General features: G+C 41.4%; 1 protein-coding gene across 1 annotated transcript in view; it reads right to left on the bottom strand.

Annotated features, from left to right (window-relative positions):
- Positions 1-22,243, bottom strand: part of parp4.1 (poly(ADP-ribose) polymerase family member 4, gene 1) — a 116,142-nt gene extending 93,899 nt beyond the window's left edge. Inside the window, exons 1-18 of the mRNA XM_031896231.1 lie at positions 22,224-22,243; positions 19,780-19,912; positions 16,726-16,915; positions 16,154-16,202; positions 15,623-15,710; positions 14,497-14,595; positions 13,685-13,834; positions 12,721-12,858; positions 12,286-12,459; positions 11,831-11,991; positions 8,209-8,346; positions 7,999-8,091; positions 7,443-7,626; positions 6,896-7,118; positions 5,201-5,328; positions 4,995-5,129; positions 4,817-4,903; positions 4,231-4,401 (exon numbers count right to left, since the gene is read on the bottom strand). Of these exons, the coding sequence (XP_031752091.1) occupies positions 4,231-4,401; positions 4,817-4,903; positions 4,995-5,129; positions 5,201-5,328; positions 6,896-7,118; positions 7,443-7,626; positions 7,999-8,091; positions 8,209-8,346; positions 11,831-11,991; positions 12,286-12,459; positions 12,721-12,858; positions 13,685-13,834; positions 14,497-14,595; positions 15,623-15,710; positions 16,154-16,202; positions 16,726-16,915; positions 19,780-19,912; positions 22,224-22,243 (2,361 nt within the window). The remainder of the gene's footprint in view (positions 1-4,230; positions 4,402-4,816; positions 4,904-4,994; positions 5,130-5,200; positions 5,329-6,895; positions 7,119-7,442; positions 7,627-7,998; positions 8,092-8,208; positions 8,347-11,830; positions 11,992-12,285; positions 12,460-12,720; positions 12,859-13,684; positions 13,835-14,496; positions 14,596-15,622; positions 15,711-16,153; positions 16,203-16,725; positions 16,916-19,779; positions 19,913-22,223) is intronic.
- Positions 22,244-27,138: the final 4,895 nt, after the last annotated feature.

The raw sequence follows: 27,138 nt of genomic DNA, 5'->3' as shown, positions 1-27,138 counted from the left end.
CATACATGGGCAGATAAGCTTCCGCTGCAGTAGCTTAAATCTGTCCGTGTATGGCCACCTTTATTGGATCTGGGTGGCTTAGAGTCACGGGGTTAAATTAAGATTTAAACTGTCTGTTTTTTTATATTGATCTTTTTTTCTTTTGTAAATTATTAATCTGATAGTTATACATGTTTCTATTTACTGTTACAGTTTTCACGTGGGAAGAAAAGTGGGTAATTAGTTACCGTTGGAAGATAAGTACCACTATGTATTTGTTGCTGATTGCAATTTGTAAAGAACACAGTTTACAGGGTTATTATGTTATACACATGGATGGGCTGACATATTTAATGTCACTGAGGGGTGGTTATATAAAGCTTTAACTTACAGAACTGCATACACCTGATGAAGGGGATAGCACCTGTTTCCCTCTTACATTTACCTTGATCCACCCTTCCATTTTTCATAAATGTTTTAAAACCAAGAGGAAAACAAGAAAAGAGTGGGTTCATAAAAGACTTAAACTCTCTCATGCTTTATCTACTAGTAAAGCTTTTCAGCAGACATGAATACATCCAGTCCAGAAGACAGGTTTCATTTTAATATTCAATAAAGGGTTTGATACAGTGAGAGCTGTGAAGCTGTGGAATTCCCTCCATGAACCAGTCGTACTGGGTGATACATTATATAGCTTCAAGGAGGGGTTGGATGGCTTTTTAGCAAGTGAGGGAATACAGGGTTATGGGAGATAGCTCTCAGTACAAGTGAGGGAATACAGGGGTAGGGGAGATAGCTCTCAGTACAAGTGAGGGAATACAGGGGTAGGGGGGATAGCTCTCAGTACAAGTGAGGGAATACAGGGGTAGGGGAGATAGCTCTTAGTACAAGTGAGGGAATACAGGGGTATGGGAGATAGCTCTCAGTACAAGTGAGGGAATACAGGGGTAGGGGAGATAGCTCTCAGTACAAGTGAGGGAATACAGGGGTAGGGGAGATAGCTCTCAGTACAAGTGAGGGAATACAGGGGTAGGGGAGATAGCTCTCAGTACAAGTGAGGGAATACAGGGGTAGGGGGATAGCTCTCAGTACAAGTGAGGGAATACAGGGGTAGGGGAGATAGCTCTCAGTACAAGTGAGGGAATACAGGGGTAGGGGAGATAGCTCTCAGTACAAGTGAGGGAATACAGGGGTAGGGGGGATAGCTCTCAGTACAAGTGAGGGAATACAGGGGTAGGGGAGATAGCTCTTAGTACAAGTGAGGGAATACAGGGGTATGGGAGATAGCTCTCAGTACAAGTGAGGGAATACAGGGGTAGGGGAGATAGCTCTCAGTACAAGTGAGGGAATACAGGGGTAGGGGAGATAGCTCTCAGTACAAGTGAGGGAATACAGGGGTAGGGGAGATAGCTCTCAGTACAAGTGAGGGAATACAGGGGTAAGGGAGATAGCTCTCAGTACAAGTGAGGGAATACAGGGTAGAGGAGATAGCTCTCAGTACAAGTGAGGGAATACAGGGGTAAGGGAGATAGCTCTCAGTACAAGTGAGGGAATACAGGGGTAGAGGAGATAGTTCTCAGTACAAGTGAGGGAATACAGGGGTAGGGGAGATAGTTCTCAGTACAAGTGAGGGAATACAGGGGTAGGGGAGATAGCTCTCAGTACAAGTGAGGGAATACAGGGGTAGGGGGATAGCTCTCAGTACAAGTGAGGGAATACAGGGGTAGGGGAGATAGCTCTCAGTACAAGTGAGGGAATACAGGGGTAGGGGAGATAGCTCTCAGTACAAGTGAGGGAATACAGGGGTATGGGAGATAGCTCTTAGTACAAGTGAGGGAATACAGGGGTAGGGGGGATAGCTCTCAGTACAAGTGAGGGAATACAGGGGTATGGGAGATAGCTCTCAGTACAAGTGAGGGAATACAGGGGTAGGGGGGATAGCTCTCAGTACAAGTGAGGGAATACAGGGGTAGGGGAGATAGCTCTCAGTACAAGTGAGGGAATACAGGGGTAGGGGGGATAGCTCTCAGTACAAGTGAGGGAATACAGGGGTAGGGGAGATAGCTCTTAGTACAAGTGAGGGAATACAGGGGTATGGGAGATAGCTCTCAGTACAAGTGAGGGAATACAGGGGTAGGGGAGATAGCTCTCAGTACAAGTGAGGGAATACAGGGGTAGGGGAGATAGTTCTCAGTACAAGTGAGGGAATACAGGGGTAGGGGAGATAGCTCTCAGTACAAGTGAGGGAATACAGGGGTAGGGGAGATAGCTCTCAGTACAAGTGAGGGAATACAGGGGTAAGGGGGATAGCTCTCAGTACAAGTGAGGGAATACAGGGGTATGGGAGATAGCTCTCAGTACAAGTGAGGGAATACAGGGGTAGGGGAGATAGCTCTCAGTACAAGTGAGGGAATACAGGGGTAGGGGAGATAGCTCTCAGTACAAGTGAGGGAATACAGGGGTATGGGAGATAGCTCTCAGTACAAGTGAGGGAATACAGGGGTAGGGGAGATAGCTCTCAGTACAAGTGAGGGAATACAGGGGTAGGGGAGATAGCTCTCAGTACAAGTGAGGGAATACAGGGGTAGGGGAGATAGCTCTCAGTACAAGTGAGGGAATACAGGGGTATGAGAGATAGCTCTCAGTACAAGTTGATCCAGGGACTGGTCCCATTGCCATCTTGGAGTCAGGAAGGAATTTTTTCCCCTCTGCGGCAAATTAGAGAGGCTTCTGATGGGGTTTTTGTTCCCTTCCTCTGGATCAACTAGCAGTTAGGCAGGTTATACTTAGTCATAAAAGGTTGAACTCAATGAACGTGTGTCTTTTTTTCAACCTAAATTACTATGTTATGCGTATGTTATATGCAGAGCCGGAACTAGGGGTAGGCAGAAGAGGCCTAGGTCCTGCCTACCCCTAGCCCGCTCACTTTAGTCATTGCCCCCGCTGCTTGTCATTACGCGGTGGGGGCAATGATTTATTGTATGGTGAACCCATGGCCAACCAGGTTGCCTAGGGCCCGCCCCTGGTTATATGCTTCACTATGTATGTTTGGGGATTATCAAATAGGTAGATGGATTATGATGCAGACAGTGGTATCCTAAGAAATTTTGCAAAACCTTAGTTTAAATGCTTAGCTTAGTTAGTCTCTTGGTTACAGGGGTAGTGACCCTTTACAACCATATAGCATTTTAGGTGAAGAATTAGTAACAGAATAATTACTACTAATAAAATAATTACTACACTAATAATTCAAATGAAGACCAATTGCAAAGTTGCGCAGAGTGCCAACAGGCACTGCAGCACCGAATGTTTAAGTTCAGATACTTTGAATAAATATAAATATATATATATATTTGTAATATGGACCGAAATATCGATCTTTTTGGACAATATGCTTAATAAAGGCATAAAGATTTAATAAGGGTGTGCCGGTCTAATAATATTTTTTATATATATATACAGTATATATATGTATATACACAGGTATTGGATCTGTTAGTTCCTTGTAATTGATCCCAACTAAGATATAAGTAAGCCTTATTGGAGGCAAAACAATCCTATTAGGTTTAATAAATGTTTAAATGATTAGTTGACTTAAAGTAATATTCCTTAACCAGTGGCTCAGGAGCAACATGTTGCTCCCCAAACCCTTGGATGTTGCTCCCAGTGGCATCAAAGCAGGTGTTTATTTTGGAATTTCTGCTATGGAGGCAAGTTTTGGCTGCAGATAAAACAAGTATAATGCCAAGCAGAGCCTTTTGCCAGTCCATATAGGGGCTATTAAGTAGCCAATTACAGCTCTTATTGGCACCCCTAGGAACTTTTTCACGCTTGTGTTTTTCCCCAACACATTTTCCATTTAAATGTGGCTCACGGGTATAAAAGTTTGTGGATCCCTGACTTAAGGTCAAATTAGGGAAAGATCCCTTATCCACAAATCCCCAGGTCCTGACTTTTCTGGATAACAAGTCCCATACCTGTATATATATTCAGGGGAAGAATTCTAAGGTGCTGGAGCAAATGATAACCCCTCCACCCCATACACCCATAAATTAGCTTGGCAGACACCTCTGCAGTTCTTTTCTGGGCCCCCATAGACACAGGGTCTGCTCCGACTGTTACACCACTGAATATAATTCATGCATTTTGCTGATATAAGAAAATCCCAGGTGCAGCTCACACCATACAGAATGGCTCTTATTATTATAATATAAATAGCACTTTACAACGAGTACTACTTGTTATACAGACCTCTGGTTTTTCTTTCAAAGGATTTTCCACTTGCCAAGAGGCTACTTCAAAAGGAATGCGGAATTCTAAAGGACGACAACCATACAGTTGACTCAGCACTGTTATGTAGGTGATTTTGATGATGACGGTGGCTTCTGGAGGCAGTGTTCCAAGACTCATTGTGAAGACATCCTATAAATAATATTCATATATTAATAGTTCCTTAAGAAGAATTTCAGGTGAATTCAGAAAACAAAGCACTGTGTATGCTTTTCCACTGGAGTTTCACTTTATTGCCAGTTGGAAAGCATTCAGAGAAGATATATCACCTGAGATAGCCTAGATTTAACCAGGGGTGACAAATCTCCTAATGCAGTGTGCCTCAATTTGTGGAGTGAAAAGAGCATATATGTGGCCCTATGGTGTTCTGTACTTGCTTGGAGTCTGCGGCTAAACCGAATCTTGGCCACTACCTCTAATTGGCAAGAAGGAAGATTAAGAATATTTATGGGAGTGTTGTCTGCATTTGGTCTGACTGGTGTTTCAATAATACAACATGATATTTAGCACCAAGGCTTACATGAGCATCAGTTTGAAGCAAACTTACAGCAGCCTCCTCTTCCATAAGGTAAGCCCCATGTCCCTCGCTGATAGCCGCCCTGTACTCCTCATGCGCTTGCTCCTTCTCTTTAACCTGCCAGAAGGGTCCCTTATATTAATCACACCACAGAAATGTTCACAAACGCTGAATAATTCCATTCTATACAGACTGTATTCCACTGTACCTCTCCTATAATGTGTTTTCCATTTATAAATGCTTCAAATCCACACACAGTGGCGTCACGTCTGTCCAGTGGAAAAACATATTTAGCCTCTATGGGCTCCGTGGAATGACTTACATATGTCTGGAAAAGCGTCACCTAAACACAAATATATTAATAAGTGAAACAATGTATTGATTTCTGAGTATAGTTCACACAAGCTCACCTACCTCTGCAGCGATATCTATTATTCTGCCTTTTACATGAACATTATCCACAGGAATCTGCTGGCCATCAATGCTCTGAAGACCACGTTTTACTTGTATCTCTTGTTTCATTGGCAACTCCACTCCACGCACTAAGGGGAATGTTAAGAAATTAGAATGACAGATAAGTCTGTTCTACAGTGCTGTGTACATAAGTAGCGCTAAATGAATAAAAATATACATACAGTACATACAGAAATGGCTAATCAAAAATCTCTTATCTAATGGAACTAATGTCCAGCTGTATGAATTGTATATCCAAGGTATAACAAGGCATATAAGGATCAAACATCATTAGCAGCTCCATGGTGCATCTAAACCAGAACTGAAAGGGATATTGTCCTCCAAAAATTTGCTACCTTTCATTATAATACTAGTTATTCTTTTTATACAACTTTAAAAGGCTTTTTCGCCTTTTTTCTGTACAGGCACAACATCCTCCTCTGCACATAGTACGAAAAAGTGTACTTTCATGTTTCTGTGCCAAAATCCTCCCCCCTCCGTGTTCATTGAAATGTGGATCAGTGCATCGGGGTGGAAGGCAGCAGATTGGTGGAGAAAACGTATGACATAGCTCCAAGCAGCAGTGTGGTAAATGTTAACGGCAAAGAGAAATGTGTCCTGCTTTGTCTTATTAAATAGTGGTTCTTATTCTGAGTGCACTTCCAGCAGTGTATTCTGATTCAGTGCCGCCCTAGGCACGGGCCCTCGAATGTCTATATGGTAAATACACCTCTGCGCACTGCTAGAATTCTTTCCATAAAGCAAGACAGGAAATAAAAACAGTCACATGACTATCACAACATGTAGTCCCACTTGCAAGATAACAATAAAATTTTCCAGTTATTTTTTCCATTTTATTTTTTTCCACCCAATTTTTAGGCCAATATACATATATATAGTGTATAACAGGGATCCCCAGTCAGTGGCTCCGGGGCAACATGTTGCTCCCCAACCCCTTGGATGTTGCTCTCAGTGCCCCCAAACCAGGGAGTTATTTCTGAATTCCTGACTTGGGGGCAAGTTTTGGTTGAATAAAAACAAGATTTACTACCAAATAAAGCCCCCTGTAAGCTGATAGGGTGCATAGAGGCTGCCTAATAGCCAATCACAGCCCTTATTTGGCACCTCCATGAGTAAGAAAGGTTGGGGACCCCTGGTGTATAACAAACAAAAAGGTGCTACTGCCGAGTCTCTTATTCACTGTGGTAAAGGCTGATACCCATTAATGTATGTGAAGCTATTTCAGTAGGACATTTTCACAGGATTTCTTGTCTCCTTTTTTTGTAAACATGTTCTTCGGTATCTGACTTCCTCTGTCAGAAAAAACCTTCATTCCAGGGGCCGGAGACTGCACAGTTCTCTCCCCTCTCCTGCTCCCAACTCCCATAAGAATTCATAAGAAGTCACTCCCTCTCCCTTTAGAATGTGTTATCTATGCTACCAGTAGCATGGAAGCTAAGAAGACCAAGCTAAAATAGCAGCAGCTATCTTAAACGGAGGGATCTTTACTCAGGTATGGTAAAACTTTCTGCTTTACCATAATTGTAAGAAGGGCTTATTTTTGGCATGCCACACTATACTTGGTGCACATAGCATCCCAATTCCAACGCTACATGACCTAGGAAGTCACTAACACTGAACACTAAATTTAATCACCTGTTTCATCATCTGATTCTACTAGTTTGCCAACATCATCTGATAGTGTTTGTTCTCCAACATCATAAGATTGTAGGTTTTCTCCATCATCATCTTCCTCTATGTTTTCCAGCTGAAGAGTAAGTTTATTGGGTTCCATGTTCACTGTGTCTTTATCAGTGCAGAACTGAACCACGTATCTCATTGTCACTTGATCTTTCTTATAAACCACAAATTCATCCTCCTGTTAAAGGAAAACACACCATAATGGCCTTTTCCAGGCTATTCAACTGGAGCAAATAGTAGGGTACATAAGTACAGGACACAGATGTAGACCAATATCTATCAGCCATTCATAACAGGCAGCAAGTACAGGCCTCTATTGCGCCTGGATGTGCTGCACCTTAAACATAGAAGCAGGTGTATGGGTGCTAGTATACAGGAGCATAGATATTTGTAAAATGGGGGTTCATGGCCACAATTCTGTGCAAAGCCCGTTTCCTAGTAATTGTAAATTAGCTCTTAAGTGCAAATTATTATTTTTTTTTTCACGCTATGTCTAAAATACCTCAAAATCAGATTTTGCCCCAGGAATTTGCCTGACTCCATGAACACTGTGAAAGCCACTTGGAGCTGCGGTTAAGGAGAAATCCCTCTTGTAGACATCCTTGCAGTTACCCAGGGCCACATCACAAACCACAATCAGACGCGCCCCATTGGTTACAGCGGGTTCTGAATATTTAATACTTGTACTGTAGGAAAAAACAGAAATCAGATTTTATTTGATCATATGGGTACTTGTTCATATTCAGCTGCCTTTGCCAGTTCTATTTATCTTTTGACAACCGGATTTTCTTATACAGCCCCCAAAAAATAGAAAGGTTTGTCTAAATAAGGAGCAAAAATTTATTTAAAAATATTGAGTAAAAATTGTAAATCGAGAGAAGATGGGAAAAACCAAGAATGAAATATAGGTAATAACATTTGAATGTCAGTGCACCGCCCACTGATGTCATAACCCCACCCCTAAACATCCTCTTGCCTACCCCTTCTGTTACAGGCCAGGTTCAAAGAAGAGGAAAGGTGGAAACCCTGTGTGCAATGAGGATATTAGCATCCCAAACCTTATAGAATCACTGAAATAAATTCCGCTCCCAAGATTTCCTGTATCAGTTCTCAGCAAATCATCTTCTGTGGATTTTGGCAAAATCAGCCCACTAAGGAAAACAAGAACAATAGAAAGATTTACTAAGGAACCTTCATAGAAATAAATACTTGTACATTCTGTATTTAAAATTTAGTTTTTCACCCTGGCATAAAAATCACGCACTTACCGGTAAAGGATCCCAACAAAACTGTGAGGTGTAGATGCATGAAGGAGGGGCTTGACATTCCCAAGGTTCCTTTCAAATTCTGTGGCCTCACTTGATTTTGAAACGCGGAATATTTTTATTATATTAATGAATTCATCACTTTAGGAAGAAAGAATAATTACGATCATTTATTTGGAAGCCTTCCCTTTCACCTTACACTTCTCTACAGAGAAACAGACATACAGTGGCTTGCAAAAGTATTCGGCCCTCTTGAACTTTTCCACATTTTGTCACATTACAGCCACAAACATGAATCAGTTTTATTGGAATTCCACGTGAAAGACCAATACAAAGTGGTGTACACGTGAGAAGTGGAACGAAAATCATACATGATTCCAAACATTTTTTACAAATAAATAACTGCAAAGTGGGGTGTGCGTAATTATTCAGCCCCCTTTGGTCTGAGTGCAGTCAGTTGCCCATAGACATTGCCTGATGAGTGCTAATGACTAAATAGAGTGCACCTGTGTGTAATCTAATGTCAGTACAAATACAGCTGCTCTGTGACGGCCTCAGAGGTTGTCTAAGAGAATATTGGGAGCAACAACACCATGAAGTCCAAAGAACACACCAGACAGGTCAGGGATAAAGTTATTGAGAAATTTAAAGCAGGCTTAGGCTACAAAAAGATTTCCAAAGCCTTGAACATCCCACGGAGCACTGTTCAAGCGATCATTCAGAAATGGAAGGAGTATGGCACAACTGTAAACCTACCAAGACAAGGCCGTCCCCCTAAACTCACAGGCCGAACAAGGAGAGCGCTGATCAGAAATGCAGCCAAGAGGCCCATGGTGACTCTGGGGGAGCTGCAGAGATCTATAGCTCAGGTGGGGGAATCTGTCCATAGGACAACTATTAGTCGTGCACTGCACAAAGTTGGCCTTTATGGAAGAGTGGCAAGAAGAAAGCCATTGTTAACAGAAAACCATAAGAAGTCCCGTTTGCAGTTTGCCACAAGCCATGTGGGGGACACAGCAAACATGTGGAAGAAGGTGCTCTGGTCAGATGAGACCAAAATGGAACTTTTTGGCCAAAATGCAAAACGCTATGTGTGGCGGAAAACTAACACTGCACATCACTCTGAACACACCATCCCCACTGTCACATATGGTGGTGGCAGCATCATGCTCTGGGGGGCTTCTCTTCAGCAGGGACAGGGAAGCTGGTCAGAGTTGATGGGAAGATGGATGGAGTCAAATACAGGGCAATCTTGGAAGAAAACCTCTTGGAGTCTGCAAAAGGCTTGAGACTGGGGCGGAGGTTCACCTTCCAGCAGGACAACGACCTAAACATAAAGCCAGGGCAACAATGGAATGGTTTAAAACAAAACATATCCATGTGTTAGAATGGCCCAGTCACAGTCCAGATCTAAATCCAATCGAGAATCTGTGGCAAGATCTGAAAACTGCTGTTCCCAAACGCTGTCAATCTAATCTGACTGAGCTGGAGCTGTTTTGCAAAGAAGAATGGGCAAGGATTTCAGTCTGTAGATGTGCAAAGCTGGTAGAGACATATCCTAAAAGCCTGGCAGCTGTAATTGCAGCAAAAGGTGGTTCTACAAAGTATTGACTCAGGGGGCTGAATAATTACGCACACCCCACTTTGCAGTTATTTATTTGTAAAAAATGTTTGGAATCATGTATGATTTCCGTTCCACTTCTCACGTGTACACCACTTTGTATTGGTCTTTCACGTGGAATTCCAATAAAACTGATTCATGTTTGTGGCTGTAATGTGACAAAATGTGGAAAAGTTCAAGGGGGCCGAATACTTTTGCAAGCCACTGTAATATAATGGCACTAGGGTTATGTTTGTGAAGGTTCTCATTCAGCCAGGTCATGGTATATCTGTGGTTATAAGTCAAATCAACTGGACTTGCTGTGTTTTCCTTGAATATATTTTTCCAGTCATTCACCTGGCTTTCTTAATTCAGAATGAGTTGTACAGGAATCTTCCTGGAATAAATACCCTGGAATGTTGCTCCAATCAGTATAATCTGTTTATAGCCAGCATGGAGTCAGGGATCTCATGATCGTAAGGTGTCAGTTGTATTAGCATGATTGGCAGGGACGCTGCTGCCATCAGGCGAGTTGAGACACTAAGGGCCGGATTTCACTTCTGGGCGCCCCGAGGCCGCCCCTGCCCCCCGCGAGTGCGTATGCGCAATCGTGCGACACCCCCCCCCCCGAGTGCGCATACGCGATTGTGCGTCACCAGTGCGCATGCGCAATCGCACATTTAAACTCCCATACGGAGCAGTGGGGAGAGGTCCCGCCGCAATTTCTGTTGCGGCAGGGCAGCATGCCGCCCCTAAACTTGTGCCGCCCTAAGCCCGGGCCTTTGTGGCCTCTCCACAAATCCGGGCCTGGAGACACTCACCTCAGGCAGCAGCGCCAAACAAGTTACCGGCGGCCAAGACCCCCAAGGCAGCGCTCATGATTGGAGCTATGAGGTGTTATTAAACCTTCCAGGAAGAGGTGCCAAAACAGCATTGTTTGTTCCATGACAATTGATGTGGCACCCCCCACTGGGACAGTGAAGGTGGAAAGCATGACAGACAAAAGAACTTGGTCCTCTCATATGTAGTAAGGGTATCTTGAAAATTTAGAAGGATTTTTTTATGAACACCGCATCCCTGTCTGCTTTAAACCCACCAACACACTGAGACGGCAATTGGTTCACCCAAAAGACCCAATCTCAAAGCACAGGAAGAGTATCATTGTGTATGCAGTGCAGCGCAGTGAGGAGCGCTCTGATTTTTGCTCTGATTAGGGAGAAACCAAACAACAGTTATACCAATGTATGGCGCAGCACAGAAAAGCCAGCTTCTCTGGCCAGGGCTCTGGGGCTGTGTACCCAGAAAAAGGACACAAGTTTAAGGACTGCCAAGCCCACATTTTGGACAGCAAGGATGACTGGTTCAAAAGAGGTGTTTAAGAAGCCATATACTATATGAAAATGGGAAAACCAAGCTTGAATTGAGACGCAACATCTATTGTCTGCCACTTTGCACCTTTAATAGCACCTCAAAACTCCAATCATAATACAATCAACACCTTACCTTCATGAGATGCCTGACCCCATGATGGTTATGATAAACCGATCCTGCTGACTGGGTATTTATTCCAGGCACATCTCTGTACAAGTCATTCTGAATTGAGAAAGCCAGTCTGATGACCTGTGAAACGTCTTCAAGAAAAACACATCTGATTTGACTTATTACTACAGATACACTAGGGTTATCTGAAAGACAAGCTATATAAATCTACACATTTATACAAAGTTTATATAGCTTTATAGTTTATATTAGGTATACTATAGGTTATAGAACTATATTTAGGACTAGAAAAACCGAAATAAATTCATGCTTTTCCATTCCTTGCATTACATTTAATGTACAGCAGTAACACAAACATCTTTATAATCATATCATTAACATAATAACAATTATATATATATAGATTATATACACATTATTCTGAGTACAATTCTAATATATTATAGAGTTTAGTTGTTTTTTATATTCATAAAAAAAATAGAGGCAATGACCCGTTGTGCATGTGATACTCGGCATGCCCAGTACCTGCGCTGCTTCTCCAGAACTTGCTGGGACACCTGAAGGAACTCCTCAGACTCGGGGTCGATGTGCTCTATTCTGCACTGCAGGGCACGGTATTTAGCAAAGCTACTTGGGTTCAGCTCTCCAGAGTTTATCTCACACACATTAACAATGTCTTGAATACGCTATAGTGTATAACAAAATAAGGATAAGGGAGTTAATTCAATTTATGTGAAAATAGCAAAATGGATAAAATACAGAGATATACAGGTATGTGTGAATTTGGCAAACTATGGAAACCATTTGGTTTCTAAACTTTTCTTTTTACATTTGAGCATTTTGAATTCTGAATGGGAAAAGCATGGGTTTCCTTTCAGCCAATTAAAATACTAGGAAGGACCCCTATAGAAAAAAAATACTAATGAATTACGACTTCTAAAACTCAACTCAAAATTCTGAACTCTGAACATGTTCCATACCTGACATAGATCCTGCTTTGATGACACAAGAGTCACATCAATATTGACCTGCAGAGGTTCCTTATGGGGAATGAGCTGATAAAACTCAGCCATTGCTTTCCTTATGTCAGAAGGTTCAACTCCTGTGTCCAGAGCTTTCCTAACCCAGAGTAAAACCCCCTCTGCTTTGCTTACCTATGAATGAAATAAGCAGAGAAGAAAGCAATCCACAGCTTAACAAATGAGTATCAAGGATAGCATGAACACCAGGGCTAACAGAGCTGATCTGTGATAACGTAGAAGTAAAAATATTAAATTGCAACTCTGTGCAGCCTAATCAGTTCTTGTTATTTTCTCATAATTAGTACAATATAATTCAAATAATAATGCATCTTCGAGTTGTACAATACATTACCAAACAAATTTAGTAGAGGGACCGTGTTCTGCAATACTTACATCACTGAGACTGATGCTGTTTACTGGACAGGAGAGGATCTGGTCCAAATGAGTAAGAGCCTCAGTCCAAACCGTTTCCACAAAATACCCGACATCCACTGAGAGTTTTGGTTGAATTATGCTGTCTTCAAGTAACACCTATTGACATGAACAAGCAGCATGTTACTGGGACAAACAAGCAATCTTTGGCTAATGGCACACAAGGCTGCCCCTTTGTTTCAATCTGCTTGTGTTTTCTACGCAGGCAAAGAGAAGCTGATATATGCCATTAATCTTAATCTTCACCTGTATATAGCACATTGTACCAGTGTGTCAAACCTGTCAGCTGGGTGAGTTGTAGAAGCAGCTTTACAAGTAGGATAAGAAAATGGTATTCAGAACAGCCATCCATTACTGGGTTAAATGGCTGATTTGCTTCTTTATTAATGTGGCCACCAGAATTTCAGGCGGTAAGGTAGGCCAGAGTATTTCCTTCCGTTGCCTCGAGGAATCTCCTACTATAACCAAAATCAGTGGCAAACTTGGTTTCACTCCTTAAGTTTCTCTATGCTGCATGCAAGTGAGGATGTGGATCCATATCCCTGGCCCTACTCCTGCTGATCAGAACCACCTGAAATATTATTCTTTAATTATAAAGCGCTTACATATTCTGCTATGTGGAAGAAGTTTACAGTCCAAGAGTCCCTCTGCCCTGCATGCAAATAGGGAAATGGTTTTCATGTGGGTCTACTTTCCAGGCTCTACATAAGCTACTCTGATTAATCCCAATAAGTGCTCCCTATGGACTGGTCCCGACTCCCGAGTATATTGGATAACACATATGTTCACTTTAAACTGAGGCCCCATGTACAGCTTTAGGCTCCACTTAGGGACCATAACGCCAGTCAGGGAAGCCTGGACTACAGATATTATTGACCATTGCATATTATTCCTGTTATTCTAAATCAAACATGGAATCCATCACCTTCTGCAGTGTCCCTGGTAGGAATGGGACAATATCTGCTGGGATGCTTTTTGCTGTATCATAGCCATCATTTCTTAAATCTTCAATGCTTTTCTTATACTTCTGACAAGCCAACTCTGCATTGTCTGCAAACTGAAAGCAGCAGTCACTCTGCAAAATAAATATTTCCATAAATCAATGCAGAGATAAGTTTAGATCTTTTGGATAGAAGCAGAAATCACGTAACATTTAGGGACCAGTGTTAGAGAGGAATAAGTAGGCAGTTAGTAACCATAAGAACTGTACATTTCCATAACAACAGTTATATTGGCAGTGGTACTTGCCCATGCAGCAAAATTATCTTTGGCTCCCAAACTTTCCAGAACATAAACTATTCCACAAACAACTATAAAAATTGCTTATCATTTAGCAACAGAAACTGCTACGTTTTTGATGATCATCTGAACAGGAGAAATATGGGGAGACTTAAGGGCACTATTGAGACAACTGAAGGTATGCCTGCAGCTTGAGATTAACTCTTTATTAGCCTTTCCTTCTCCTTTAAAATGCTCAAAATAGATATTCATAAAATAAATGAAACGTATTATTACATGAGATATAACTTAGATATCAATAAGCTATATAACTAGGAGAAAGCCAGAAAGTTAAAAGGAGGGGAGGGGAGGGGGGGGGAGTAGAGGAATGGATGAGGGTCAGTGGGGCTACATCTCCTTATGCAATAGCCCTTTTTTCTTGAAGAACAAACAGCAAAAGCATTCAATTACATATACACACACACACAATAGTACACACACACAGACAGATCCAGTTACCTCAGGCCCTTTGGATTGGCAGATTATTGTAGATATTTTGAATGGAAAAGATGACGATTCCTGAAAGTACAACAGCTCCAAAACAGCCACTTGCGGTCCCTGTAAAAGAAACTCAGTTTGAAAAATATTTGTTTGCATTATCCAAAGGCTGGTCCTGCAGTCAGAAAGGGATCTGTATTTCAGGGGGCCCTTCACCCAACAATTGTTGGGCCCTGCAGCACCCGCTGACCCAGTGTTGGTAAAAAGCACAGGAGATTGTGCATCAACATAGTCTTTTTTCCCCATCTCTTAAATGGAATTGTAGGGGATCAGAGAACCCTGTTCCCTGTTTTTCAGTCTGTGACCTCATCCAGCCTAGCTACAGACTGGGGAGGAACCCGATTGGCTGGCTGCCCCAGTGTACGTCTGGGAGGAGGTGTGCTTAAGGGTTTGGAGCCAAATATCTAGGGGCGGGCCCAGCAGTTTATAAAGGGAGGCCCTGCTGTTGTTTACCAGTGTTGAAAGAGAGATCCAGAGTGAGCAGCCAGTACAAACTGTTGTGAGTTCAGACTGCAGAGAGAGAAGTCTGCGGGGCTGCTGGTGATTATAAAGTCCTCTGTAAATCTTTGTGTGTGTCCCCTGGAGTGAACAGGTATTGTTCGTTTGCCTGCTACGTGGGAGCAGCCACCTCTTCATAGGGGAAGGTACTCTGGGGCAGGTAGTGCTACCTGGGGGGACTTAAGAGCTCAAGGGGAAGGGACTGAACTGATTTAAGGGTTGGGGTCTATCCGGATCCAAGTTGGGACTGGGCACCTACAGAGACTGTGCCAGGAGTGGATAGACTGCACAAGTTCCTCAGGACAGGAAATTCCGTTATCCCTAAAGCTGTTCTACCTTCTCTTTCAAAAGTTATATAAAGTTTGATATTGCTGCAAACCGTGTGTGATTATTTCCTAGTGGAAATCCCCTTGAGGTGTGCTCCTCAGTGTCCACTAGGTGGAGGCACTGCGCTGTTCCCAGTTCCCAGTATCTATAATTCAAGAGAATAAACAAATCTCCTGTTTTCCTAAGCCTATACACAGCCAAATTTAGTGAGTGTGCCAAGAAAGGGTTACAGATTGTTTCAGATATCAATCAGAACTCTTACTTTTTGAAGGAAACAGTATTTCACCACTTCAGTATCTGGAGAGTCACTTATATTATTTTCGTCGTCGGTGCTACCTTCCCTGTCAAACCTACAGTCACAAAACCAGCGTTAGCTACTGAAACACTATGCATTCACCTACGACTTTGCATTGTTGAATAGTAAAGTAGAAGCAATTAAAATCGCTGTATTACATTCTAAAGAATTCTTTGTTTGCATTTCCACATTAGCGGTTAAGAAAGAAAATGTAATCCTCAGCATCTTTCCAATAAATATTTACTGAACGATGTCACTGATTTTACAGTTATATTGTAAATGTAATTGCTATTGAAAGTTGTATCCATCTGTCTCTCTCAATGAGAATGATGCTTGCTAAGCAAAACACTAACCCCCATATGTAATAAAAGGCACTAAATTTGCCCAGTAGTAATAACCCATAACAACCAATTAGACAGTCAAGCAGCTGGCAGATACACTGAAATGAGTCAACTGCATAGCAACAGTAAAATCTGCTGGTTATTTGGATATAGTTACCTGTCCGTTAATTCATTTGTGTTGATTGGGTGCACAGTATTCCTGTGTTCTGTTGGAATAAAGTTATTAGCTACACGTTCTAAATGATTGAGTGAATGTGAATTCCATGTTAAAGGAGATGGAAACGTGGTGTGTGTATTGAAGAAGAAAAGCACCAGCCTGGGGTTGCAGGTAAGCAACTAGAATTACTGGGGGTAAAATGGTCTAACCAAACACTGAATAGATTAAACCTAAGTGCTTTACCAAAGTAACCCTTGAGGGTATTTATCTAGGGTTTACGCAACTTGTAACAATAAAAGACCTTATTATCTCTTTCAGTACGCCATCTGAGGAGTTAATCAATGTCCACAGAAAAGCAAATTGCATTTTTTTTTACTTTCATAAAGGTCAAGCATCAGATAAATTCCATGGTTAAGTAAAACATGATCTAACAGCTTACATAACATTTCCCATCATCCTGTTCAGCATTTCTTGCAATTAGCAAATAATAAATGAATTCTTATTATAGATATACCTTTTACAATAAACCTTATAAAACAATATATCCCAATAAAATCAATGGATACTCTTACCTTGCAACCTTTGTGCTTGTTTGTCACTTGGTGGGGCATCACTTGGATATTGATAATCTTTAATCAGACTCTGCTTCTCTAAACATTCCCGCACATAATCAGCGCCCACAATCAGAATCTGATGCTTCTCGACGGTTTTTAGTTGGGAATCACTCAGAGAGCCAATGGGATCCACCAACACATGGGTGCACTAAAATACAAGAAACATTCACAGCACAGAGAGAAAGGCACCAGCAAAAAAGCTTCTGCTGTGTGTGTCTGTGTGTGATACTAGTGTAGGGTTCCCCAAAATTGGGTCCCCTAGGATGGTTGCCCCCAGGATAGACCCCAAGGGAGGGTAGTACTTTAGTAGTGGGACACCTTGGGTGGTTGGCACTATAAGGGTTAACAGGGAGTTAGCTTCCCTGCAGTTCAATAGTTAGACCACAGGGTGCACACAGTATATAAGGCTGTGCAGCCATGTGCCTTGAGGTCTTATTGCCTGGGACCCCTCTGGCTAGAGGATAGTGACAGGCTGTGTCTAGTGAGCTAGATGTTTGTAATAGACCATTCCAGGAGTGGTAGACAGGATTATCTAGTCGGGCAGCTGAGCCCCACCAGGAGGCAGATGAGATTAAGATCTCCCAGCACTGATAGCTGGAGTCAGGGATACAAGAGCTAGGAATAGGAGTGTGCCTAATCTAGGGGATAGCCGGTTGACATTTCCGGGGTGAGGTCTCCAGGGGTGTCCGCTCGTCGGGAGTACCGGGGGTAGCCCTAGAGGGGGTAGCCCTAGAGAGGGTATCCCGGCGTGAGTACCGGAGGGAACCCCAAAGGGAGGGTCATTTGGCTGGAGTGTGGCCGGTATCCCAAGAGAGGGGGACTTCCAAAGCCTAGAGAAGGTATCCTGACAGTCTCTGTATCCTGTGTGCCAAAGCTGTCTGCCACTCTGCCAATAAACACAACACTTGGTTCAGCATACATCAGTGTGTGTGTGTATTACTCCTGGAGGACCAACACTACCCGGTAAGAATCCACCCCAGGGAGGGGGCAAGGTGCCAGGAGTGCTGGGGTCCCCAAACAGGAGCACTATATCAAGATCTCGGGAGGGGAGTTATAGTTCATTCTATCCCTATCCTGGGTGGAGGCACGCCAAAGTATAAACAAACAGCTGTTCCCCAAAGTAAGCGGGGCTCAGGATCACTGAAAGCGCCAAGTATAGTGATATATCAGCAGGTAGTGCCACATCTAATCATAAAGTGGGCTACACTAGAAAAATGTGATTTGTTTATTTACTGCTCACATGGAGAAATATGTCAATTTCATGTGGTTTTAATGACCCCCCGCCAAGTATAAAACAAGGTTAGGGATAGATATATAAACGTGATATTGAATATATATGTATTACACAATTATATAGTGTCTACTACAAATTTGATCTGAAGAACAAATCTATTCATAGAGCAAATCTACATGTCATATTATTATATTGCACATAATAACACAAATTATTTAACTGTGAACTAGATGAATTATTTGCCATTTTTAAAGCCTATTTGGGATTGGTCTAATTCTACACCTTATATTTTGGGTTCAAAATAAATCATGAGGATGGTGTGTAGCCTATTTTTAACAGTAGGGACAACCTCAGTTATACAGTATATTCCCTGTATCTTTCCAGTTCAAGCATACAGTGTATATAAGACGTCTATGCAAGTTTTTGTTTAATAAAAAATAAAATAAAAAACAAGATAAATCCTATGAGAACTTATTTCATCTTTATTGCAAAATTGCTATCTCTACAAATAAATTGAAAACAAAGCGGGATTCACATTCAGTCTCATCTAAAATAGTAGTTAGTAAACCTCTGCCAAGTGGTTTTGATTAAACTCAGATAAAATTAATTCCCTTCTCATACTCCAAAAACCACGGTCCACAAAGAACTTTCAGAACATGAAAGGGATCTCATCATTGAAAAGTATCAATCAGGGTCAAGACAGGGGTACCAATAAGTATCCAAATCATTAAACATTCCATGGAGCATGGCAAAGAAAATGAAGAAAATATGGCTCAGCTGTGACTGTACCAAGATCTGGATGTCCCTCCAAGATTGATGAGAAGACAAGGAGAAAACTGGTCAGTAAGACCACCAAAAGGCCTACAGCTACATTAAAGGAGCTACAGGATTTCTTGGCAAGTACTGCTTGTTACCGACATTTGAAAGCAATCAGTTATATTCTTCATATGTCTGGGTTGTGAGGTAGGAAAGCAAAACAAAAGCCTTTACTCACAAAGAAAAACACCCATGCCTGGCTAAACTTTGTAAAAAGGTATAACCAGTCTCCCACAACCATGTGAAAAATGTATTATGGTCTGATGAAACCAAGACTGAACTATTTGGCCATAATTCCAAAAGGTATGTTTGGCAGCAGCACCATGCTTTGGGGCTGCTTTTCTTCAGATGGAACTGGTACTTTAGTCAAGGAGGATGGAATCGTGAATAGATCCAAATATCAGTCTATTTTGTCACAAAGCGTCTGCTGGGAAACTGAAGAGGGATGGCTTCCCCAAAGGAGGATCAATGTTCTGGAATGGCCCAGCCAGAGCCCAGACCTTAATCCAATAAAAAATCTGTGGGCTGACCTGAATAGAGCCATGCACAGGAGATGCCCTCAGAATTTGACAGATCTGGAAAATGTTTGCATGGGGTAGTCCAGATGTGGCAAACTGATAAGACTTTTACCCAAAAAGACTGAGTGCCGCAATCAAAGCAAAAGTTGCTTCAGCCAAGTATTAGTTTAAAGGTGCGCACACTAATGCAACCAGGTTTTTTTGCATGATTTCTTTTCTTCCCTAAAATGTTTCTGATTTATTTTTAACTTCTTTGTATAGGTGGCAATATTGCAATAAAGGTGGAATAAGTTCAGACAGAATTCATCTTGGTTTCCTTTTTTAATTAAACAAAAACCTGCCAACCTGCAGACGTTTGTGTAGACGTTTTATATCCACTGTGTGTGTGTTAGATGTTTATATTTAATGATTTATGCTTCATCACCTAACATAACAAAACCTTACCTTGTCATTCAGTACAAAGGATATAACTCCTCCATTTGAAGTTATTGAGCTCTGCAGTGTCCCCTTCTCTTTAATGGATAAGTTGTTCAATTTAAGGAAGAACACACAATCTTCAAAGACGCCCATTGTCACCCTAAATATAAAAAAAACACTTTTTATTGAATTAAATAAATTATTTTATAAAGTAGCACAAAGCTAGAAAAATAGTGTAATGAAACTTTATTAAGTAGATCCAATTGCAGTTGAGCTTTCTACTTGTTACTAGATCCTTAAGAGACTCCATGCCAATGTAACCCTAACCCTGAACCCAGGAGTCATAACCAAAATGAACCAAAAAGGCTCAAAAAGTAAATGCCATTCTCCACAAGCCTGTTACTTAGCTTAAGTTTAGGCAATGACCTAAGGTTCAATATACACAGTAACATTTTCCTGCTGACACAGATTCTTGGCAACTCTCTCTGTACAGGAAATGAGCAAATTGATGCTTATGAATTGCCTTGGGTATTTCATTGCCCCACTTACACAATGGCTGGGTGACCATATAAAAGGTTTTGGGGATAATTATTCATTAGAAAATTAAAAGATGTATTTAGATCATGATTTAAAAAAAAAACAACAAAACATACATATGCCTTTCATACCTCCACTGTATTTATTCATAGGCAGTAAGGATCCCTGCTATTGGTACAGGTATGGGATCCCTTATCTGGAAACCCATTATGCAGAAAGTTCCAAATTACGGAAAGTCCATCTCCCATAGACTCCATTATAAGCAAATAATTCTAATTTTTAAAAACAATTTCATTTTTCCCTGTAATAATAAAACAGGGGGCTTTCATGTTTTCATGTATTTCATGTTTAAATGATTCCCTTTTCTCTGTAATAATAAAACAGTACCTGTACTTGATCCCAACTAAGATATAATTACCCCTTATTGGGGGCAGAACAGCCCTATTGGGTTTATTTAATGGTTAAATGATTCCCTTTTCTCTGTAATAATAAAACAGTACCTGTACTTGATCCCAACTAAGATATAATTACCCCTTATTGGGGACAGAACAGCCCTATTGGGTTTATTTAATGGTTAAATGATTCCCTTTTCTCTGTAATAATAAAACAGTACCTGTACTTGATCCCAACTAAGATATAATTACCCCTTATTGGGGGCAGAACAGCCCTATTGGGTTTATTTAATGGTTAAATGATTCCCTTTTCTCTGTAATAATAAAACAGTACCTGTACTTGATCCCAACTAAGATATAATTACCCCTTATTGGGGACAGAACAGCCCTATTGGGTTTATTTAATGGTTAAATGATTCCCTTTTCACTGTAATAATAAAACAGTACCTGTACTTGATCCCAACTAAGATATAATTAATCCTTATTGGAGGTAAAACAATTCTATTGGGTTTATTTATTGTTTAAATTATATTTTTTAGTAGACTGAAGGTACAGAAATCAAAAATTACAGAAAGATCCCTTATTTGGAAACCCCCAAGTCCCGCACATTCTGGATAACAGGTCCCATACCTGTACTTCTCTTTTGAGTAAAAGGGTAAATAAATTACCTCCTCTCATTTCTAGTTTCACTTTTTCTATACCACATCAGCTGCACTGTGCAAAATGACTTGTCACATTTCTGTTTTTCCTACAGATTTGGGATTTTAACTCAAATGGCAAGCATTTCCTAACATATCCCTACAGTCTTATTCAGTTTTATGTCTGCTATATCTCATAAGAAAAGGGATATTTTTTGCTTATTTCTATTTCTCCCATTATTAGCTGTTTTGCTTGGACTTAATATCCCCTTTTGGAAATACTGTAGCAGCTCTCAGAAAAACTTGTACAGGTATGGGATCCATTATCCAGAAACCTATTATCCAGAAAGTTCCAAATTACGGAAAGGCTGACTCCCATAGACTTCATTATAACAAAATAATTCTAAATTTTACACATTATTTTCTTTTTCTACGTAATATTAAAACAGTACCTTGTACTTGATCCCAATTAAGACATAAAATGACTCTTATTGGAGGCAAAACAATCCTATCAGGTTTAAATGATGTTTAAATGATTTTTTAGTAGACTTAAGGTAAAGAGATCCAAATTATGGCAAGATTTCTTATCCGGACAGCCCCAGGTCCTGAGCATTCTGGATTACATGTCCCATACCTGTATAATTTTCTAATTATAACCTGTTCCAAAAATCTATTATTTATGCATTGTGTATGTTTAAAAAATTCATAATCCATTGAGCGGTTAGTTTCTCCTTTATCAAAGGAACCAATGGGTATGCTGTTAATGAAACCTTTTTTGATCTATATAAGTCTTGTGGCAACTGGGGGTTATAGTCTCCTCTCAGATGCATTTTTAAGTTTGTTGCCTTCAGCCTCCCTGGTAAGTCTAAAGCTGAGAGATCCGCTCGTTTGGCGAGGTCATTACTTAACGGCAATGTTCGTCATTGACTTTTCACTAATCAGCTGAGATGGCGCAATTTGTTTGCACGATCCGTATCACACACTACATTAGGAGTGACTAGGCACAGGTGGCACCAGATAATTAACTATCTGCTTAATATTACGACATTGCCTCTTTCCATTTTTTTGTGACCTGTGCCCCCGCCGACAACCCTACTAGTTGAATTGTGTTGGGATATTAAATACATTTTTTGAATAAATACGTGCCCTAGGTACTTTGTGTTGTCACTAGGGGGCACATTTACTAATCCACGAATCCGAATCCCGAATGGGAAAAAATCGGATTGGAAACGCAAATTTTGCGACTTTTTCGTCGCCGTCGCGTTTTTTTTTCGTATTTTGCACAATTTTATCGTCGCCGTCACGACTTTATCGTATTTTGCGCAACTTTTTCGTCATCGCCGCTGCCGCGATTTTTTCGTATTGAGCCAAAACCAATACGATTTTTCCACGATGGTGATAAAAAAGTCGTAACGGCGACGAAAAAATCGCGGGACACATGAAAATGTTGCGACGGTGCCGGAAAAGTCGCAAAAATACCGATCATTACGAAAAAAACGTGTTCGGACGCTTTCGGTCCATTCGTGGATTAGTAAATCTGCCCCTAGGTCTTTCAGGTAATACCTGATTAGTGAGCACCAGTTCTAATTGTGCTGCTCCTATCAGTATATGATCATGTGGATAACTTAAAGGCATGGGTCATTACTGTTACAGGGCTGCTGTACAGTAAGTTTCAGAATTTAAAGATCTTGACGTTTCAGACACTGGGATCTATTTCTTTCCCTTTAGCCTGAGACTTACATGTACTGAGCCAACTGCATCCCTGCCAAAGAAGTCAGTAGGACTCAAAGTCCACAAATGAAGTTGATAGAAATAAAGTCAAATATGCCTGTACAATGAAATACAAGGTGTGCCATCTGGCATGGACTCCCATAGTCACTGTAGGGCAGAAAGTAACTCAGAATATGGTGCCCTTGTTAGCGATGGAGGATAAGGATGGAAAGAGAGAAAATGTCACATATCATAATATACGTTTTCTCAAAAGGTACGTTTTCTGATGATCATAATGCAGGTCACCCTGAACATTGCGATTACATTAAACTTGGCAATATTTTGAAAAATGTATTTCAGTAATCTCACCTTCCAGCTGAACTCGCTGCTTCCCTGGCTTTTTACAGGAGGCAACAAGGAGTAATAAGAGAGGTGCAAGTGATGTGCCCTCGGTTTAAGGCACCACTGAGCTTCCTGAATGGGAGGAGCTGTTCAAATACTCTCACAAAAAGGTCAATTCAAATTGGGGCCACGCAATGCGACTGAGGCGCCACCCCATTTTGAATATGTAAATCAGTAACCTCTTTTGCAACCACTGATACATTTTTCATATAATCTGGCCTTCCAGAGATTTTGGAAAATTTGGGAGAATGTTGCAGGGGGATGGGAGACCGGGGGAGAGCCACAAAATTTGGGTAACTCCTGAAAAAATAGGGTGTTGACAGCTCTGCTATTAAAGGGGTGGTTCACCTTTTGGTTAACTTTTAGTTGGTTATAGAATGTCCTAATCCTTCCAACTTTGCAATTGGTCTTCATTATTTATAGTTTCTGAATTATTTGCTTTTCTCTTCTGCCTCTTTCCAGCTTTCAAATGGGGGTCACTGACCCCAGCAGCCAAACAACTGTTGCTCTGTGGGGCTACAATCTTATTGTTATTGTTACATATTATTCCTTATATTTCTGTTCAGTTCCTCTCCTATTCAATTTCCAGCCTTTCATGCAAACCACTGCCTGGTTGCTAAAGTAAACAAGTCCATAGCAACCAGATAGCTGCTGAAATTCCAAACTGGAGAGCTGCTGATCAGCAAACAGTAGTTAGTTAATGAAGCACTAGATGAAAATGGGAAATGCTGGTTTGTTAAATAGACAGCAGAGACTAGAACAAGTTCTTGGCACATTATGTATTCTTTTCTCTGTATACGCACAATATGTTTTGCACTTTTTAGCAGTATGTATGTATACGACATTTTATTTTTCTCTAGGTGGGCCTTTAATTTGCAATTTTGGCCCATGCGTATATTTTCGTATGCCGATGTGATGACAATAAAGCTTGACTTGACTTGAAAAACTGAAAACCCACAAAAAATAAAAAATGAAGAGCAATTGCAAATTGTTTCAGAATATCAATATATATGGCATACTTTAAAGGTGAACAACCCCTTTAATCCCTAGAATTTTTTGCCACGTTAACTCCCTGCCCCACAGCCCGGCACCCACCAGCCCCAGCAACAGGAGTGAGTTTCCAGCCCAGGAGCCCTGGTTTCAGCCCCTAAAGAAGGATTAACCCCTCTATCAATCAGCTGCAGTGATATTAACCCCCACGGCCTACAGAATTAACCCATTTGTCCCACCAAGTTTGATGACAACGATGAATCATTTCCAAATTTAGTATCAAAGTGATGATTCACTGAGAAATAACAGGGGTGGGTACGTTTATGATGCAATGCAATGCAACCCTTTAGCTTTTAAAGTGGTTTTGTATTTCTATAATTCTAAAGCGTAGAACACAGAATACTCTATATATTATATATATATCTATACACCCACACACAGACAGTACAGGGGCCAATACCTTTCTCCCGATACAAACACTGCCTGTGTCCCAGCCTGGCTTCACTTGGAAGGGGAGGGGCAGAAGCTGCAGAGTAGGACACAGAGAGAGACGGGATTGGATGAACCAGTAATAGGGAGGAGCAGGAAGCTTCACTTTGAGGGAGGGAGGGAAAATTCTACAATAAATGTGAGCTGTTAGGGTGAAGGCACACGGAGCTACTAGTAGCAGCTACTTGTCATGGCTACTAAAATAGACAATGCTGATGATTTACTGATAATTGTCTCTACGTGTGTAGAGCAGAAGCAATTCTCAGTATTGTCTGTGGCAGAGTTTATGGCGTTTTGTAGTTGTGACAAGTAGCTGCTACTAAGTAGCTCCATGTGTCTTCACCCTATATTTATGTAATTTCTTTCTCCTTTGGTTCCTAAGGGCTCTGGCACACATGGAGATTAGTCGCCCGCGACAAAATGTAAATCGCCGGTGGGATGGCATACGCGGCGGCGCGATTTCAATCGCGCAAGTTGCCTCGCGTATGCCATCGGCGATTTACATTTTCGCCGGTGGGATGGCATTTCGGGGAGATTAGTCGCCCGATACACAGGAGATTTGTCTCGGGTGACTAATCTCCCCGTGTGCCAGAGCCCTAAAAAATAAAGAGATAAAAAGGTGGAGAGATAATTTATAAGCTTACCATTTAAATATTTAGTATTTAAAGGAAAAGGAAAGGCAAAGTCACTTGGGGGTGCCAAAATGTTAGGCACCCCCAAGTGACTTTAACCGCTTACCTTGTACCCCGGGCTGGTGCCCCTGTTACGAGAAAATAGCACCAGCCCGGGGCACCTGGAGCGGATCGCTTCCTCCTTTCCGGCTTCCGCTTCCTAAACTGCCGGTGGCCGGGCATGCACAGTAGAGCGAAAAAGCCGACTTAAAAGTTTAAGTTCGGCTTTTCACTCTACTGCGCATGCGCGCGCAGCGAAGCCGGAAGGAGGAAGCGCCGGCAGCTACCCCGGGCTGGTGCTGTTTTCTCCTGACTTTACCTTTCTTTTTCCTTTAAGGGTGAAGACACATGGAGCTACTTAGTAGCAGCTACTTGTCACAGCTACAAAACGCCATAAACTCTTATTCCGTCGAATGCAGGCGTTTATAGAAAGAGAAAACATAATGAGTCTGTACCCGCAGTCAGGCACCGGTGTCTGCTACAAAAACTAATTTGTGATTAAGAAGTGATAAGAAGTGATTAAAGGAGAACTAAACCTGAAAAAAAGAATAAGACTGGAAATGCTACACTTTATCAGTGGGGTTATTGTACCAGCCCAAGGCAACCATAGCCTTACTTTGTCACCCATGGTGAATCTGTACAACGCATCCGAAATACCTTTTAATTGCAGCAATTGGGAATCACAGAAGGCAAAACAGTTTCCTGAGATTAAGCTATTCAAACGTTTTACTGCTGGTGATTACCAGTCTCTGAAATTGAAAAGTATTATGTGAAGTTCAGATTTCCCACAAGTGACCCCCCCCCCCCCCCCCCCCCCCGTATGCAATCACCCTTATGCCAAAGAGCCCATAGATTAGTACATTAACAGCAGCCGAGAGCATACTGAGCATGTGCAGGGCACTCAGAAGAAGGCTGCTGTGCACAACGCTGATGGATCATGACTGTTATAGGGTTGTTGAACAATACAAAGTACATTATTCCTGTACAGCTGTTACAAATACAGTTATGGAGTTGCTTGGGTCACATCTGCATAGTCCTTATTGTATTCTACCCTGTAAGTAAATAGTCATTTATTTAGGAAGTAGCTGTTATCCAATTATTCCATATTTTATCATATTTGTCCTGACAGCCCCTTGTCATATATGTTGAATAAGTGGTAAATTCTTACAGATAATTTCTCTCCAGTATTTGATAGAGGGGGGGTCATGTATCTAGCCATCTCATAAGGATTGCCTTTTTCGCATAAAACAGCAGAGACCGCCAGAGATCTCTTTTTGCATTCTGTGGTACCAAATCATCCAGTATATAAGTAAGCAGACCGCCGGATTCATTATTTTAGGGAAGGTTGTTTTGTCTTGTATAAAAGTCATTACCCTGTGCCAGTATCTACTGATTTGGGGACATGCCCACATCATGTGTAAATAGTTTGCATCTTGCTCCTGGCATTTGGGGCATTTAGATTTAGTAATATCGCCCATCCGACTGAGCTGTGGTGGAGCAATATGGAGCCGGTGCATTACCTGTGTGCATTCTCGTTTTCCCGCTTGCCGAAAATAT

The sequence above is a fragment of the Xenopus tropicalis genome, chromosome 2 (genome assembly GCF_000004195.4).
Source record: "Xenopus tropicalis strain Nigerian chromosome 2, UCB_Xtro_10.0, whole genome shotgun sequence".
NCBI lineage: Eukaryota > Metazoa > Chordata > Amphibia > Anura > Pipidae > Xenopus > Xenopus tropicalis.
Note: the sequence above shows the minus strand (reverse complement) of the source record. Positions and strands in the feature narration are given on the sequence as shown.